General features: G+C 40.5%; 1 protein-coding gene across 1 annotated transcript; it reads right to left on the reverse strand.

The window, feature by feature from the left end:
• Positions 1-2,661: 2,661 nt before the first annotated feature.
• Positions 2,662-11,045, reverse strand: LOC140909302 (interstitial collagenase-like). Its single transcript, XM_073338295.1, has 10 exons — positions 10,822-11,045; positions 9,718-9,962; positions 9,227-9,375; positions 9,007-9,132; positions 7,394-7,555; positions 6,853-6,970; positions 5,932-6,065; positions 4,407-4,566; positions 3,245-3,348; positions 2,662-3,008 (listed from the first exon to the last, which is right to left on the reverse strand). Exons 1-10 carry the CDS (start codon positions 10,924-10,926, stop codon positions 2,908-2,910), a joined length of 1,404 nt encoding a protein of 467 aa, XP_073194396.1. The 5' UTR covers positions 10,927-11,045; the 3' UTR covers positions 2,662-2,907.
• Positions 11,046-17,213: the final 6,168 nt, after the last annotated feature.

Consider the following 17,213-nt stretch of genomic DNA (forward strand, 5'->3'; position numbering starts at 1 on the left):
TGAAACAATACCTCCTCCCACCCCACTGTCCTGCTGGTAATAGCTTAGAGCATAAGCTTTCGTGAGCTACAGCTCACTTCCTCAGATGCATATCGTGGAAACTGCAGCAGGCTTTATATATACACAGAGAATATGAAACAATACCTCCTCCCACCCCAGCAGGACAGTGGGGTGGGAGGAGGTATTGTTTCATATTCTCTGTGTATATATAAAGCCTGCTGCAGTTTCCACGATATGCATCTGAGGAAGTGAGCTGTAGCTCACGAAAGCTTATGCTCTAATAAATTGGTTAGTCTCTAAGCTGCCACAAGTACTCCTTTTCTTTTTGCGAATACAGACTAACACGGCTGTTACTCTGAAACCTTAGAAAAGACTGTCAGGCATGTGAGAAGGACTTTTCAATGCTAGAAAAACAGGCAGCAAAGTGGCAGATGAAAGTAATTGTGAATCAGTACAAAGTAGCATAAAGAATTAACTGTTGACAAAGTATCCTGCATTGGAATAAATAATTCCACACACAGATAGATTCTGAAATCCTGGTTCTACTAAAATCAGTGGAAGTTTTGTTATTGACTTCAGTGAGGCCAGGATTTGATCCCTGGCCAGCAGTACTGGCAGTTCAATATCCTCTTCTTAGTGTGAAGCAGTGGCCAAAAAATTAAATAAAATATTAGGGTGCATAAAACAAGATGGAAATTAATATGGAAAAATATAGTATAAGATAAATCAGTCATTAAATATGTACTTGGGTTAATGTGTGGTATTTGTGTTTGAAATCCAGAAAGTAAGGCAATTTTGAACTGAGTTGATACTTTAGTAAGCAAGTAACAGTTTACATTTCTGAGTTTTTAAAATAACTTTTGGTTTAATCGTTAATGAGATTTTTTTATAATATTTGTTGATTTGCAAATTGATAAAGATCTCTATTAAGGATCCATAGTTAGACCTAAATCAACTCCTCAAGACAGGAGAGAAATAGGATTAAAATAAATTTACATCTTTGTGATAAAGGGCTTTAATTTATTGCAGTTTGATAAGTTTTTACATACTATGTTAAATTAATTCATTAATATTTTTACACACTTGCAGATCACTATCTTTGTTTTGATTTCTGTAATTTCTTTTTTATTTCTAAATTCTATTTTGATTAATGAAAACATGTAAATCTATGAGAATTCTTTTAATGTGAAACTCGAAAAATCCTTGAGAAACATACTATAGATAGCTGAGTAAATAAAGCTGCTTAACCAATCTATGTTTTACTCACTTAACAGTACTGTTCTCAAAGGAAGAAGAACATCCATTTTTACAATGTATTTTAAAAAAATATAGCCCTCATGCTTCAGGACATATGGCAGTCCCAAGCTGCCTGAAATTAGGAAGAAATTCATCTTATGTGCAACTTATTCCATAAATGAGACATGAATCACTACTTTGATTTGGTGTAGTAATTCCTACATGTCTTATGTTTATAAGTAGAACTGGTAAAATACTGCAAATTCAGTGAGTGTTCCCTCAAATGCTGAGTGACTGTTCATTTTCACTAAGGCGGGTCGAAAACTTCCATCTAAACTATTTTTCAATGGAAAACTGGCCTTTCAATTACATAACATTTTTAATGGAAAGCGATTTTTCACAGAAAGTGGCTTTTGGCTACAAATTCACAGTTTTTTGACCAAAACAAAGAGAAGAAATTTGCACTTGGAAAAAGCTCCTATTTTCCAGTCAGCTCTAATTTCAACCATTTGTTATTTATTTGCTAGCGTTCTTGTGCAAGATTTCACTCCTATCCAGGAGGAACGGCTACTCTTTTTATGAATACTCATAGTGCATGCAAAGAAAAGTATGCATGTAAACAAGAATATTAACTATTTATTCATCATCTGTTATTCATTACTCTCCCATTTTAAAAATTACATATGCAGTTTTGAGGGCAACTATATCACAGAAACATCTTCTGTAGCCCAGTATTGTAGAATTAGGCTCTGGGCCACTTGGTTTGCCTGAATTGGCTACTTTTGTGACTTTTCTGTGGAATCTTCTCCTCCTATTGCTTTATGTCTGTCCAGTGCTTAAATCCCATCACTGATATGCTCTCCAACTGAATCAAGTTTAAGCTACTGGTTCTCCCTTTCATGCCTTTGCACATCTCTGTTTCACCTTAACTGGAAAATGAATGGATGAATGTGTAATATGTAGGTGGCTATACAGCATCAAGCTCTCCAGTTATGTTGCCATTTTGTTTTCTAGTTTTAAAATGTGGATTCTCTTAGGAATTAATTCTGAGCTGTAAATCTTCCTGAATGTAGAAGGAGTAATGCAGCTCCACTGTAGGACAAAAAGGATGCTATAAAGTTCAGAGAAGCAGAGCTCAGCAGATGGCCATGGAGAGAAATCTGGGTCTTGGGTGGGCTGGGAAGGGGAGAGGTTTGAGTATGACTAATGGATTGATGAGAGAGGGGATATATTGGCTCCACAGAAATTTTCCAGTGGGCCATGGATGGTAATGCAGCCTAGAGCAATGTGGCTGCTCCATTCTCTGCTTTTGAGTTGGGGGAAGATTTTTATACCTTAAGACTCCGTGTAATTTCCTTGTGCACAGTCCATTTACTCAGCTTGTGCTTGGGAGCAGAGTGTAGCTCTTGAGAAGTGGCAATGATCACAAGACACAGGAAGTGGTAGGACAAATATAATATACTTTATGGGTAATTGAAAGTCCAGCCTATAATAATACAATAATTTACATCATGACAGTACTATAACATTCTGTAGTTATTCAGACAGAACTCCCAGAGGATCAGGCCAGAGAACAGTACAATTTTTTTGATTTTTTAAGATCTATTAATAGATTAATAACACTGCATATAAAACAATTGCAACACGCAAGAAGGAAATCAATGGAATTAATCAGCAATTAAACCAGCTATTGCTTTTCATGACACTGACAACTCTCTTGATGTTAGGATCAAACTGGAACTGTCTTGTTCCTTGGAAGAAATAGATATATCCTAGAAATAAAAATAAATTGAATGTTATATTTTATAGGTGAAATGTTTTCCAACAAATATTTCTATAAAGCAAAATATAACATTGACAGTACCTACATATTCATTTGTGTTAATTTCTGATCTTAGTACAGTAGTGAAAATATGAATAATGATTGTCTTTTAAAAGATTTCTTCAACCTAGAGAAGCACAAATATTCTAGCATAGTAAACTGTTTTTAAAGGTTTGTTTTACTTACTACCATGCTGGAAAGCAGCATCAATTTTTTTGCTAATTCCTCGGAAGTCATTGATTATCTTCTTTGGATAACCCTGATCCATGGACCGACTGTTTTCATCGTATCTGAACAGAAGAAATATATTTATAATGTATGGTAAATAAATGACATTTAAAAAGTCGAAAACAAACCCTGACACATAAATGAGTCTATTCTTGGTAGAAAATCCATTAAGAATGAGCTAAACTAACTGAACTCTTAAAATCCTTGCTATTATGTTTTCAGGTTTGCGTGCATATGAGAGAGTCTAGAGGTGGAAATTCTGGCCCCATTGAACTCAGTGGCAAAACTTCCATTGAGCTTTCACCTCAGGAGTGTGTGTGTGCACGTGTACAGGAGTTTTGGCTGAATGGGCAGGGACAGGCAGGAACTGCATGTGTGGTAAAGATAAGCTAGAGACTGAGCTGGTGAGTTTGCTGGACAGTTTTGCAAGGCTGCCCCAAAGGAATAAAACTCTTCTTGCCTATATACAGCTTTGGCCACCACATCCTAGCCAATCAGTGTTTCCTGGGAAAGTGGAGCTCCAGCACGGGGAAGCAGAAGCCCTGTATGTGTAACTCTGAAATCATATTTGTCTTAGTGTCAACTGCTCAACAGATATATAATTTATTAATTAAAAGTCTTCTGTATCTTTGAGGGGTTTACTGTTATATTATGCAAGGGTGGCACCAGCTCCCAGTGGAGGGGCTGAGGTGGGCCAAACAGAAAATTGCCTCAAGGCCCTGCCCCCTCCGTGGCACTGCCCTGGGGCCTGGTCAGAGGCTGGAAGCCAGAGCTGGGCAGTGCAGGGTGCTGGCTGCTCGCAACTGGTAAGAGCTGCCCAGGCAGGGAACCCAGCTCGGGGGCTGGCAGAGCCCTTAGGGAGCAGCAACTGTGGGGGGCTGGAAACAGAAGCCCAGGCCAGAGCGGTTCAGTCTGGGCTTCTGTGGGGTTCAGTCTGGGGTAGCTCTGTGCAGCGTGCCCCAGCAGGCAGGGACACAGGCTGGGGACTGCTCTCAGGCACCCCAGTACCCCTCCAGGGCTTACTTCTCCGCTGCTGCTGGAGCTATTTTATGTTTCCATATTAACCCTCCAAGCCTAAAGAGAGAAATATATCTTAAGTCTGTTGAACATTAAATCTTACCTCCAGTACTTGTCACTTACAAAGAAGTATGTTTTCCCTGTATTCTCATCACTGAAAGCTGCATTAATTCTCTTAACATTTTTTGGGAAGCCAAAGTCATAGATGCTTTTTGGGCGGTTATACACTAAGTCATACCCACTGAGGACCCAATACTTGTTCTCTGCGAAGAAAAAATAGAATTAAAGTTTTCACCAGCAGCTTCTGCTCATACTAAACAACATCTGATCATGGCTTCTGGCTTAGTACTTTCATTACAATGATGATAACAAAGCAACTTCATTTTCAACAGACATGTACAGCTGAGATTTCATTCTCCCCTTTACTTCCAGTAAAATAAGGAATGGCACTGATCGTTGTATTTTAAACATAGTGTAAAGCCCAGAGGAGATGTCCTTCATATTTCTGAATTAGACCTTGGAGCAATGAGTCCAAGAAGAACCCTTCCCGTACACTTATACACTTTATACATTTTGGGAGAAGACTCCTTGAATTCTACAAATTGTTAAGTAATCCACCAAGAATTGTTTACTGGGATGCAGAAGATTAACAATACTTGGGTTGTGTTCAGATACTTTGGTGATGGAGGCGTATACATGTCTAAATAGTTAGATGTATATACAGAAATTTAACTATTAATAAGAGCATATGTCTTATCTAAATGATTAGGTGATCTTATGTAGATAACCCTGTTCTTTTCTCTCTCTCCCTCTCTCCACTTCAGTATATAGTTACAAGAGCTGGTTGAACTATTTTGAACAGACAGTTATTTTCATCAACAAACGGCCTATTTATGAAAACAAAACTTTTCACAAACGAGTGTCAGCATTAGCAACATTTTGGGTGGAAAATTTTGTATCCCTTTTGATATTCTTATCAAAATTTGTAACACAAATAGTATTGAAATGCTTCTTAAAATGTTTGCTTACCAAAAGTGATCTCTCTTAAACACTTCCAAAGAGAAACAGTTTTTAAATTTTTCACATACATAGGTTTTCATTTTTTAACTACCTCCAGTAATTACCCCCATCTGTATGTCCTGTCTTCACCTAGATTCTAAGATCTCTGGAGGTCTTTTGTTCCCTGTGTTCCAAAGGTGCCTGGCAGACCTTCGGATGTGTCATCAATAATTAACCAATACTCTGCTGAATGCTTTTCAAAACAGCTGCTAGTTCTTTGACTTAATACTGATCATTAGTGTATTAATTCAAGGCCGCTAGTGATCTAGTCCACAGCAGATTTTGAATCTAGTCAAAGTTCTTCTTAATAGCCATATGTTATTTCCTATGATAAAACTGGATTTGACAGAAAAGTGAAGCCATTTTCATATCTTGCTTTTCAGAACATTTACATTAAATAGATAAGCGACCTTTAATTTCGCTATTCACACATTTTGGGGGCTTTTGTAATTTGAACATTTGAGTTGTTTCATGCAGTGTCATCTAAGGAGAATTGCACGTTCTGTGGAGCAAAGTATTCCCAGTAAATTCATATGTCAGAAGAACTAACACATTTTGGATTCCATTACCTTTAAAAAGAAAAACTTGATCCCTTTCAACATTTTCATAAGCAGCTTGAATTCCAGATGGCAGATTTGGCCAGAATAAAGAAATGAAATTGAGGTCGACCTCTGTCATCTGAGGATGCTTGCGCCAGAAATACCTGGTTTAAATAAAATTGGCATATTATAAACTGTTCCTGCACATGCCATAAATGTAATACAAAGGTGAAGTGTGTCTAATTCTGTCTCCCTTTAGAGTTTGATCCACAGTGAGGAATTGAGTCTGCTATGACTGATACCTACTAGAGCTAATCTTTTAGTAGTTTTGGTGCCGGAGGGCACAGGTTCTATCCCTGCCAATGAGCTACAATGTGGTGGGGTCATGACAAAGGAGTGTCCCAGTGTGTCACATAAACATACCAATTGCAAAACATGAGTTTGCAGCTGCCCTCTTTTTAACTGAATGTAGAGTGGTAACAAACCTATCATTCCACTGATTACAGCGGCAGAGTAGTTGGAATAGAATCTAGGGGGCAGTCCTGACTTACCTTCACCAGCCTTAGCCAGTAGACCACAAACATTTAAGTTCCTCTCCTCTGATCAGAGCTGCGTATAGCAGAATCTGGGTCAGAGTTCCCATTGAAAAGAATTAGAATTCCTTAGAAACTACAGTACAATGGTTGGTGCCCTATAGCCATCTCACCATTTGATGCAGCCACTTTGGAAACAGCTAAAGCATTTTGTCATGCCTGAGAGAAATGTTAGGTAAAGCTAGGCACCCATCGTCAGAGAATTTGGTCCTCCTTTTGTATGTGATTTTTATTGTTAGCGCTACATTTCTAAATTACTGTTTCTCCTCATGTCTCATGGGAATTAAATGATCTGAAATATTGTTTCCTTTTAAGTACTGCAGTTCAAAGAAGTAACTCAGAAGTTCTTTGCTGTTACCTGCCCTTAAAGAACAGCAGTTCTCCACGCATGGTAGCGACGGCATCAAAAGTCAATTTGCGGTCACAAGTTACTGGCGTTGTGGGTCCGGTTGGTTGAATGGGGTTATCTGACTGTCCTGCATGAAGATTAAAGAAAAATTGGCATTGTATAATATGGAGAAATACAGCTGAAAACCAACGTTATGAAGGACTTGGTGGACACACAAAACCTTCTCCTGAAAAACTGTGCTGGTGGTCATTAATCAGGGTTCTACTAGGTAACTTCAGGTCTGTAACGCTCCTAAACTCAGCAGAGGTGAGGCTCTAACTACTAAAGTCTGCAAGAATGGGCATGCAGAGGAGCTGAACTTCAGTGAAACCACCTTCAGGGCCATTGCACACCTCTAGTTAACAGGAGCTCAGCAAAACTGGAATTGCTCTGTGCAGCAACACTAGAATGTTTCTAGAATTAGTAGAATGTTTCGTAAAATACACATGTATTATTGGCTAATCAGCATTCTGCATAACCCAGCATATGACTAAACATTTATTTTTCTTACCATAGACCTTTTGAATGCCGTTAATGTCATCCTGAGGAAGATGAAATTCCTTCGGCTCAGTGTAGGAATAGGTGGGGTACATCAGGGCACCAGGATCAGTAGAATGAGACAGACCCAGTGAATGACCAAGTTCATGGGCAGCGACAAAGAACAAGTTGTATCCTGAGGAATTAAAAAAAAATGTACATTTAATATAAGTGAACTGTGTTTGAATCTATAATACATCTGTCTAAGTAGGAAATACCTATACATGCCAGCCCAAAGCACATTAGAGACACTCATGATTCTTTCAGTAATTCTGCAAAAATAATATGAAGAAATGTAGAAAGAGAAGATTTTTTATATGGACATACAGACCAATCAGGCCCCAGTCACTGCTTCCTTTGCCCTTATTGTAACCCCCCAACCCTTCAAAAAATGCCCCAAATTTCCTTCTTAGACTGCTGTAAATCAGGAATAATTCCATTGAAATAAATGGAGAGTCACTGACTTTAATAAAATTATTCCTTATTTACATGAAAACATATGAGAGGAGAATTGCAGTGGTCCCCAAAGACCCCAGTCAGTATCAAACCCATTGTGCTCGTCCTGGGCACAGAAAGGCACTGTCCCTGTCCTGAAGAGTTTGTGATAATTTCAGCATGGACTGATGTTTCCTCGCTGCCAAAGAAAACTAACTTTTCTAAGCACCACAATTTCTTTCGCAAAACCCATCATAAAACGTGCCAGACTGAAACAACCCAATCTGAACCTCACCAAAACATGTCATCCTACAGAGTCGTTTCCCTCAGATACGTTTGTTGAAGAAGCGAGGGAGGAAAAACCAGTCAGAGTGCCAGATTCGGCTACCCTCATTCACACAGGGTAATACCTGACATCAAAGGAACAGCTCGTGGAGTAAGGCTCAGGTCCATGTAAGGACTTAGGTGCCTAATTCCCACTTTAGAAATCTAAATGTCACTAGGATCCTCAAAATCCCTGTTCAGCTGCCACTTAACTCTGTAGGCACCTAAGTTCCCCCAGCACCTAGATTTTCACTGTAAAAGTCCCCCGGACAGCCAATGTTTCTACCTCTGGGCAGGCACAGTACTGCCTCAGGCAGGTGCCCAGACACTTGTTTCACATCTAAGCCCCAAGCATGATCCTTAAACAGGTGAAACTAGGTGTTCCTCCACCAATCCAGTCTGTGGGGGCCAATCCAGTAGATGTGCTCAGAACATGCCTAATGCCACACAAAATGGCCAGCGAGAGAGGAGGAGGCAGAATCTTCCCAGAGAAGTTTTATCCCTGTGATTAGGGCATTCACTCAGGAGGTGAAAGATGCTGATTCAATTCCCTCCTCTGCCTGATGAGAAGGGATTTGAACATGGGCTTCCCACCTCTGTGGTGAGTGCCTGAACCACTGGACTGTAGTCATGCTCCTTCACCCTCTCACCCAATTAATATTTAATTATTTATACACAGTGGATCATCTTCAACAGGGGAGATTGAAAGAGAGTCAGAATATCCTATAACCCAGTCTTTTGTGGGTCTGAGCCTAAGTTACAACTTAGCGTGAGCAAAGATTGCACAATGTGATCCTGTATAAACAGGGGTAGTAATGAATCTCCTACCATTTGAGCCTTTTGTCCAATTTTCCTCCTCATCAAAGTGGACATCTCCACCTATACCATTGCCAGGCTGAAAGGCATGAGCCAGGAGTCCATTAGGTCCATCAAAGGGAGAATTGTCACGATGATCTAAAAATAAAAAAGGATAATTAACTTAATTCTTATTGCAAAGCTCTTCTATAACTGATGATGGCTAATATTTGTATTTGTATAACGTTCTTACCTCCAGTTTCAAAAGACATCATTATATCTGCATTGCCATCATAGATCCTTTTGAATGTTAGTGGTGACACGTTGCTCCAAAGTTTAAACGCCTTTTGGATTGCTTTGTCCACATCTGCTGGATTCATATCTGGTGTGTAGTTCACAATCCTAAAATAACCCATAAAGTAAGATACACATTTTGGTATCTACACTTGTAGTTTATGTAGAATATATTGGTTTAGGCAAAAATATTTCAAATTTGGTGCCTAAAGTTAGACACCTTAAAGCCACATTTTGGCAGCATATTAAGTGACTTGATTGTCAAATTCTGAGTATTTACAACTCCCACAGACTTTAACGTTGGTTGCATACTCCCTTTAAAAACAGAACACTTTTTAATCTTGGTGCCTAAATATGGAATTAAGTGTCTAACTTTGGAACTTTTGGCAAATCATATGAAAATTTTGGCCTTAACTCTTTTGCTCAATAAATTCTTTAGAAAAATGTTACCTGTACGTCAGATTCTTTCTTTCCCATTTTGGATTCCCATCAGTGAGGACATACTGACCAATATCAGGTACACCACACCTGGGCTTCTTCATCACCTCCAAAGTGTCAACATCTGGTTTCCCAGTCACCTTCAGCCCAAAGAATGCCTGCATTTCCTTGAGTTTTTCAGTTACAGGGTCAATGTTTTTATTCTTAAAGAGAGACTCCTTGTCTGTTTCAAGCTTGTAGAAATTTCGTAGATAAGTCTGACAAAAACAAGAGCAGAGCTTTGGGTCATTTGTATTCATTAAGTCATGCAAAACAGTTTAAACATTTACAATATTACACCCATGTGCCTGGGGTCTGTGTTTTCCAGGAGTCAAGACAGATCGCTTTCTGCAGGGATTTATTTAAACAGTAAGAGATAATATAGTATAGTTTTCCTACTGACCTCTAGATTTCCTGTTTTACAATGAAAGCTTTTGCAAAATGTATCTTTAAAAATCTAAAATTTACTCTTCAGTTATTTACTCTAAATTGGTATATTGCAACGTCTTCCCACAGCCCTTTATTATATGAGTAATCCAATTGACTTCTCCGGGGCTGCTCAAATCAGTAAAGGCTAATAAGATCTGTCCCTCCGCCACTACTCAGTTATGATTCTCAGTGAAACCAATGGAGGATTCTGGATGCTCAGCACTTTTGAAGCCATCTATTTATCAACCAAATATGGATTTAGAAGCCTGACAATGAGACTATTTATGAGCTTAAAGTTAGGTACAGAGTTAAGTACCTTGCTGAATTGGGGCGTACATTTTTATAGATCAACACAATCTGGTTGCTAGATAACATAATTAATGCCATGTTTCTGTAGTATTTTATTACTTTATTATATCGTTTCTGACAGTCATTATCATAATTCAGACAAAACTAAACTGCTGCCAAAGGGAAATATTTCCCTTAAAACTTCTGCAACTTGATACCTCTTAACATCAGGACTGTTTCTAAAACATAAGAAATACAACTGCAGTTTGACAATTATAAGGTAAAATTTTGTAAAACTGATAAGAAGGCTCCTTCTTGCCATTTAATTTAGAGTGTCTGAAATTCATAGTAAATATTTACCTCCACAAACTGGACGTTTTTGTCTTCATCTTTTGTCTCTGGAGCCAAAGGAAAAGCAGAGGAGGATGCTACATATAATAACAGCAGAAGCAGAAGGGTCTTCATTCCTATTGTCACTTCTGTGCCTTGTTACACTAACACTGCTTATTCTATAGCTGCTACATACATGTCTCTCAGATAGCCCTGTTTATATAGCAGCTGTGGACATCAGTTATGATCTGACTCATTGTGTAGAACTTCCCCTGATTAGCAAGAAAACCGATACCTAACAATAGTTTCATCATCAAGGGGTGACACAACTAACAGAACTCCCTCCCCCTATTTTCACAATCAGATAATATGATTAATAAGAAAGGAAGAGGTTTTCAAATGAAAGAGTATGATGATTCCAAATTCCTTTCCTTCCTCATTTAGATTGTGTCCCATCCAAGTGCTCCCACTTTTTCAGAAAATTCAGAAAAACATTATAGTAGCCCTAGTTATGAAAATAAACACAGCAACCTCCATCTAGAACAGTGGTGGGCAAACATTTTGGCCCGAGGGCCACATCTGGGTGTGGAAATTGTATGGAGGGCCATGAATACTCATGAAATTGGGGCTGGACCCAGGGCCTCTTCCTCTCAGGGGATCCTGCCCTTTCTCCCCCCGACCCCCCGCCTGCAACATCCCGACAAAACAAGGCAGGAGAAATTCCTCAAGGGCAGCCACATTGGGGTTTCCTCCTTCTGCGGGTTTTCCTTCATGAGGGGGAAATTTGGCCCGTAGTTTTTCCATTTATACCATTTTTTAGTACTATGAAAATTAAGAACAATAATTTGCAATTCAAAGAGCTGGTTTTAACAATTTCAGCATTTGCTGTGGCAAGAGCTATAGTCAGTTATACCTTTCCACCAGTAGGTGGCACTAGCAAGTTCTGTATTTGTTCTAAGAGGACAAATTGTACCTTTATGTGCAAACATCTTGCACTGCCATTTGTTCCCTAACGGGGTCTGCTTTTCATCTCTTCTGAAGCAATAAAAAGTAATGTCTTCATGCAAAATAATGTTATGCTGAAACAAGCTTTTTTGCTAATGAGTCACTTTTTTATGCACAAAGTTGAACACAAAAGCCATACACTGTGCTATTGTATATCAGTGTTGTATATCATGCTTTCTTTAACCGCTAGAAAATTCACACTGGGGCCCTGCACATTTTGATACTAACTTGAGAAAAAGGAGGCCTCCCCATGAAATTTGTCTCTTTAAGACTTCATACAAGCTCTTGATGTGTGTTATCGTAAATGAGGTGATAGCTAATGTTGGACATTTTCTTTAACCAAACAGTGTAGATTCTGCTTTAGGAGAATTATCTATCAATCAATCAATCAATCAGATAAAACAAACAAAATGCCCAGTTTCACCCAAAAGTCATGACTTCTGTGACGTCGGCTCAGGCCATCAGCAAAGCCAGGAGGCTCATATTCCCTCAATTCAGAGAGGTGAGGAGAGGGCAGGGGAGGAGGGATAAATGCTGAGTTAGTATAATTAGTCAGTTGTATTTAAACAGTAACACTCTGACAGGTGATAGATGGGGCCAGCTCCTGAGTTACATCTCAGTGACTTGCCCAGTCTCAGACGTAACGTCATCAACTGAAATCAGTTGGATTCTATTTTAAGGATAGGCAAAGGAGTGCCACCTTTAGAAGCCAATAAACTGTTTCCTGAGTACAAAAACAATATGGGACAGATTAATCATTCTTGCAGGCACACCGCTCTGTGCCAGCCTGGACTGCTGAATCCCAGGCTGGAAGTTACTTGGGAAGGGAAGACTGGTTGGGATCCCCTGGTGCAGTTTCCATCAGAGTCATACACTTTGTTTGCCACTCCGCTTCACAGATATCCCCTGATTTGTATAGATTCCAGGGAATCTACAGGAAATATGAGCCACACTCTTTATCTATTACTCCCTCTGGAATACCCACTGCATCAAAAAGAAGATCACTGCCATCTCTCTGAGATCTGGATAACCTTCTGTGAGCCTGCATCTACACTTACTGATGTGATACTTCTTTTCCTTACATCCCTAACCCGAAATCATCCCCAAAGAACTACAATAGGGGCCACTTGACTCCTCCCATCCCTCCTCCACTCCATTTGACTCTAACCTCCTGACAGCTTCTCCAGTCAACATCTCTGCACCTTTCCCTACCACATCCTCAAAGCCCTTCCTGAGCTGGTCTGCAAAGCTGAAATTTTATGTGTTGTTTAGGAAAATGTAAAGCATTGTAAAATGTTGACATTTAACTCATTGTCATTAGGCTTCAGAGTTAATCTCTATTGAGTCAAATGACAGCAATATATTATCTTTTAGAGCTACTGCTTCTGCCCATAATTATATTCAGACAGGTCTGCACTGGGTTCCATCTGGGAGGTCTTCTTCACCAGCAGCAAGGCCAGAAAAGGAATTTTAATTACAACTTAAATCCTATAGACAGTGAAGGGGCCACCAAACCATTCATGAACGGCATATTGGCCAATACTGACTCAACCATACACATTCCTTCTATAGGGGAGAATATACAGTGTGAATCCCTGACCCACTCAGGTCAATGGCAAATCTTTCATTAACTTCAGCGGGGCCAGGATTTCATCCTTAATAGTGAGTACTTTTGAAAATCAAAATGGTTACTCAATTTATGTTCTTGTTTTCTTTTTTCTTGCTTCTATGATGAATGTAGACATAATTTAACATTGCCATGAACAGATGCATTTGATTGTCAGCACAATCGACAAAGGAAAAATACTATTTTATGTTGGGTTTTTAAAATTGTTTTGGTTGTTGCAGTAAATCATCATTGCAAGTTAGTGTTTGAATGGACAAAGGTGCAAAATAAGACCAACCTTTTTAATAGTGCGGGTGTTTTATCCCTGGAACAGTTTACCAAGTAAAGCGGTCAATGCATCCTCAGCTGGAGTCTTTAATTCAATGACTGGATGTCTTTATCAAAGGTATGGCCTACTTCAGCCACAAGTTATTGTGCCTAATAGTGCTCAGTTATGTAGTAGGAAACATAATTCCCTCCATTGCAGCATAAACTGGGTAAAATGTTATGGCCTGTGTTATGCAGGAGGCAAACTAGATGATCACAGTGGTTTTGCATCCAAGGATCGCATTAGTCCTTTTGGCCAAAACGTCCCACTGGGAGCTCGTGTTCATTTCCCCAAATCTTTTTTAAAGTCACTGTTTTCTCGGATAAAGTCCTTGGAATATAGACTACATTCTTTGTTCCAACATGTATAGCTTTACATTTAGTCATATTAAAACACATATTGTTTGCTTCCTCCCTGCTTACCAAGCGAGCCAGATCACTCTGAATCAGTGACTCGTTCCCTTGATAATTTACCACTCTCCCAATATTGGTGTCATCTGCAAACTTAATCAGGGATGGTTCTATGTTTTCTTCCAGGTCATTGATAAAAACAGTTAAATAGCACAGGACCAAGAACCGATCACTGAGACCCCACTAGCAACACACCTGCTCAGTGATAATTCCCCATTTACAATTACATTTTGAGATTTATCAAGCTTTTAATCCATGCCATGTTAATTTTATCATTCTACTTTTTTAATCAAAATGTCATGTGATACCAAGTCAAATGCCTTAGAGTTGTCTAGAGAGACAAGATGGATGAGGTAATATCGTTTTTTGGGTCAACTTCTGTTGGTAAGAGACGCAAGCTTTTAAGTTTACACAGAGCTCTTCTTCAGGTCTGGGAAATGTACTCAGGGTATGGCTACACTTGCAGACGTAGAGCGCCGGGAATTAAACCAGCCCTCAGAGACAGCAGCAGGGGAAGCGCTGCCTTGTGTTTACACTGTCAGCTTGAAGCTCACTGGCATGGCCACATTAGCAGCTCTTGCACACCACAGAGAGCAGTGCATTGTGGTAGCTATCCCAGTGTGCAAGTGGCTGCACCGTGTTTTTCAAAAGGGGGGGCGGAGTGTGACAGGGAGTGTGTTGTGTGTATGTGGGGGAGAGACAGTGTGTTTTGGGGAGCAGAGAGTGTGTCAGCATGCTATCTTGTAAGTTCAGACAGCAGCAGGGGGAAACTCTGACATGAGCACCCCCGCCCTCCGCACACAAGCCTGCCTCCACAGCAGCAGCATTCCACAGTAATGGTTTCCTTTGTCCCGGAGCAACTAAGCAGCTGGCTGTCAGAAAAGGAGCTTTGGAAGGGGATATCCGCATACCTGCAGCCGAGTTCAAAACAATGACAAGAGTGGCCACTTGCAGTAATGCAACACGTCGTCCACACTGTCACCCAGGTGTTTCAGCCGGGGCGGAGCAAGCGTTATGCCTCTCGTGGAGGTGGATTACCAGGATCGCTCCAGCTGCAGAGTCCAGGCGCTCCAAGTACCTTGCCAGTGTGGACACCTCAGGAGTTAGGCCATCCAGGGCTGATTTAATGTGCTCTAACTTGCAAGTGAAGCCAATGCCTCAGAGTGTAACAGCTAAATACAAGGTGGAACAAATTATTTAATGTAAGTAGTTAACACATATTTGAAGGGACCATTCAAGGTAAAGTGGCCTCTTAACACCTCTCTAGTCATAGGGGGAAAAGGGAGAAAAAAAATCTGTTCCAGGTTATTTTTGTAGACAACTGAAACAAGTGTCTTCCACAGTCACATGGATTTTGGGAGAAATCTCATTGTTACTATAGTGCCATAATCTGCTCACCTTACCCATTGGAATAGTCCTTGTGCGGTAAGACACTGAAAAATCAGTGCTGACTATTTGCATCACTTCCAGGTTATCTTTAATAAGGTTCTTAGCTCTATTGGAACCACCCATGCCTCTCTCCGCCCATTGCTCCTACCTGTACTACCAAGCAACAATCCTACGCAGCAATTAAAACTTGATTCTCAGGCCTGGTTAAGCTAAACTGAATGCAGGAATTGGGGATGGGGTAAAGGACTGTTGCACCACAATCTTAATTCTGGAGACAGCGAAGGAACAGAACAATAAAAGCTAGAACAGTCCTTAGGAGCTGGTCTATCTTACACTATGCTGAACATTGTACAGAATAGCAGGAATGTACTGTGCTCTGACTATATCTCTCCTTCAACATGTCCCCCCATAATCCACCACCACACCCCTGGTGCTCCCTTACACTGGGGGCTGTTAGGGGAGTGATATGGGAATGTCCTGCTGGCTCTATTTTACCAGAATCTCCCTTATGCCAGGGGTGATGCCCAAGTGGCCAGTTCTGCCTCCTTTGTGGCCCTGGTGTACCAGCAAAGCCCAAGTACTGAGCCACCACAGAGCCCAGAATCCGGGCCTAGCTCTTATGCTTTGGATAATATGTTCTCCACTATTGGTCAGGAAACTTTCTCTCTGCTTCATATGGCGCATGCACCAATCAGCAGCAGCATCCTGGATATTGGGCATGAGGCCTTAGAAAGTCCCCCCAAAATTCATAAGTTCAAATTCTTCACTAATGGTTTAACACCATCATTTCCACCTCAGAGTGGAGAATTATCTTTTCTTTCATTCTCCATCACAAGGGGCACAGGCTGCCACAGGAAGCAGGCAGAGGGACCTCCATTCAAAATATAGTGAGGGATGGCAATAGCAGAGATTTCTGAAAGGAGAGGTACATACATTAGAGAGACATTTGCTGAATTATTTCCCTTTGGGACACATCAATGGAAACCATCAGAAAGGAGCCCCAGGAGATAGCTGTCATGATGAAGTCTCAAGTATCTGCTTTCTCCCCCCTGGATGGTTGGTTGGTCTTGTTGAAACAGGACACAGGACGGAGATTCAGGAGGAAGCAGACACTTGGTCATGGGGCCTAAATTTTCCATACTCATCATTGTTTGTATTTGAGTGCTCATCCACAGGGGCACTGGGAAGGTTTTAGTGAGGTTGTTGTGGTTCTTCGATTGGCAGGACTCAGCAACATTGTCAAGTATGCCCTGTTGCTAACTTTTGCCATCTTATTCTGTTCCTTCTTCCCCCCTCCCTCCCCCCCAGTTTCTTGGTGCTGTCGATCACCCACTAAAATCATTCACTTTTCTTAGTATATCATCCCATGTAGAAACTTTCATAGCCGCAGAGGTGTTTTTTGAAGCCTTGCCCATGAAGAGATCGAACCTAGAAATGATCTCCATAATGAGAATCTCTTGTTCTTCCACAGAGATTTGACTTGCTGATTGCTACACCCTCCTTTCTCAAAGCCTCTCTCTCAGGAAAGTCTCATACCATTGTCTGGCCCTTGCTATGCCAGGGTTGATAACCCCACAGGCAGCATTCCCTTGGCCAGAGCCCCTAGTAGGAACACCAGAAGAAGACATCATCCTCCTGTGGGCACAATGCTGAGTAGAAATCTCAAAATTTGACCCCTGAGGCT

The sequence above is a fragment of the Lepidochelys kempii genome, chromosome 1 (genome assembly GCF_965140265.1).
Source record: "Lepidochelys kempii isolate rLepKem1 chromosome 1, rLepKem1.hap2, whole genome shotgun sequence".
Classification (NCBI taxonomy): domain Eukaryota; kingdom Metazoa; phylum Chordata; order Testudines; family Cheloniidae; genus Lepidochelys; species Lepidochelys kempii.

What these genes read in the sequence shown, in the direction of transcription:
- LOC140909302 (XM_073338295.1), bottom strand. Translation starts at nt 10,926, where the DNA reads ATGAAGACCCTTCTGCTTCTGCTGTTATTATATGTAGCATCCTCCTCT. An exon ending in AGAAAGAATCTGACGTACAG is followed by an intron (nt 9,376 to 9,717) that starts GTAACATTTTTC and finishes GGGTTATTTTAG; the next exon opens with GATTGTGAACTACACACCAG. An exon ending in GATGTCTTTTGAAACTGGAG is followed by an intron (nt 9,133 to 9,226) that starts GTAAGAACGTTA and finishes TTTTATTTTTAG; the next exon opens with ATCATCGTGACAATTCTCCC.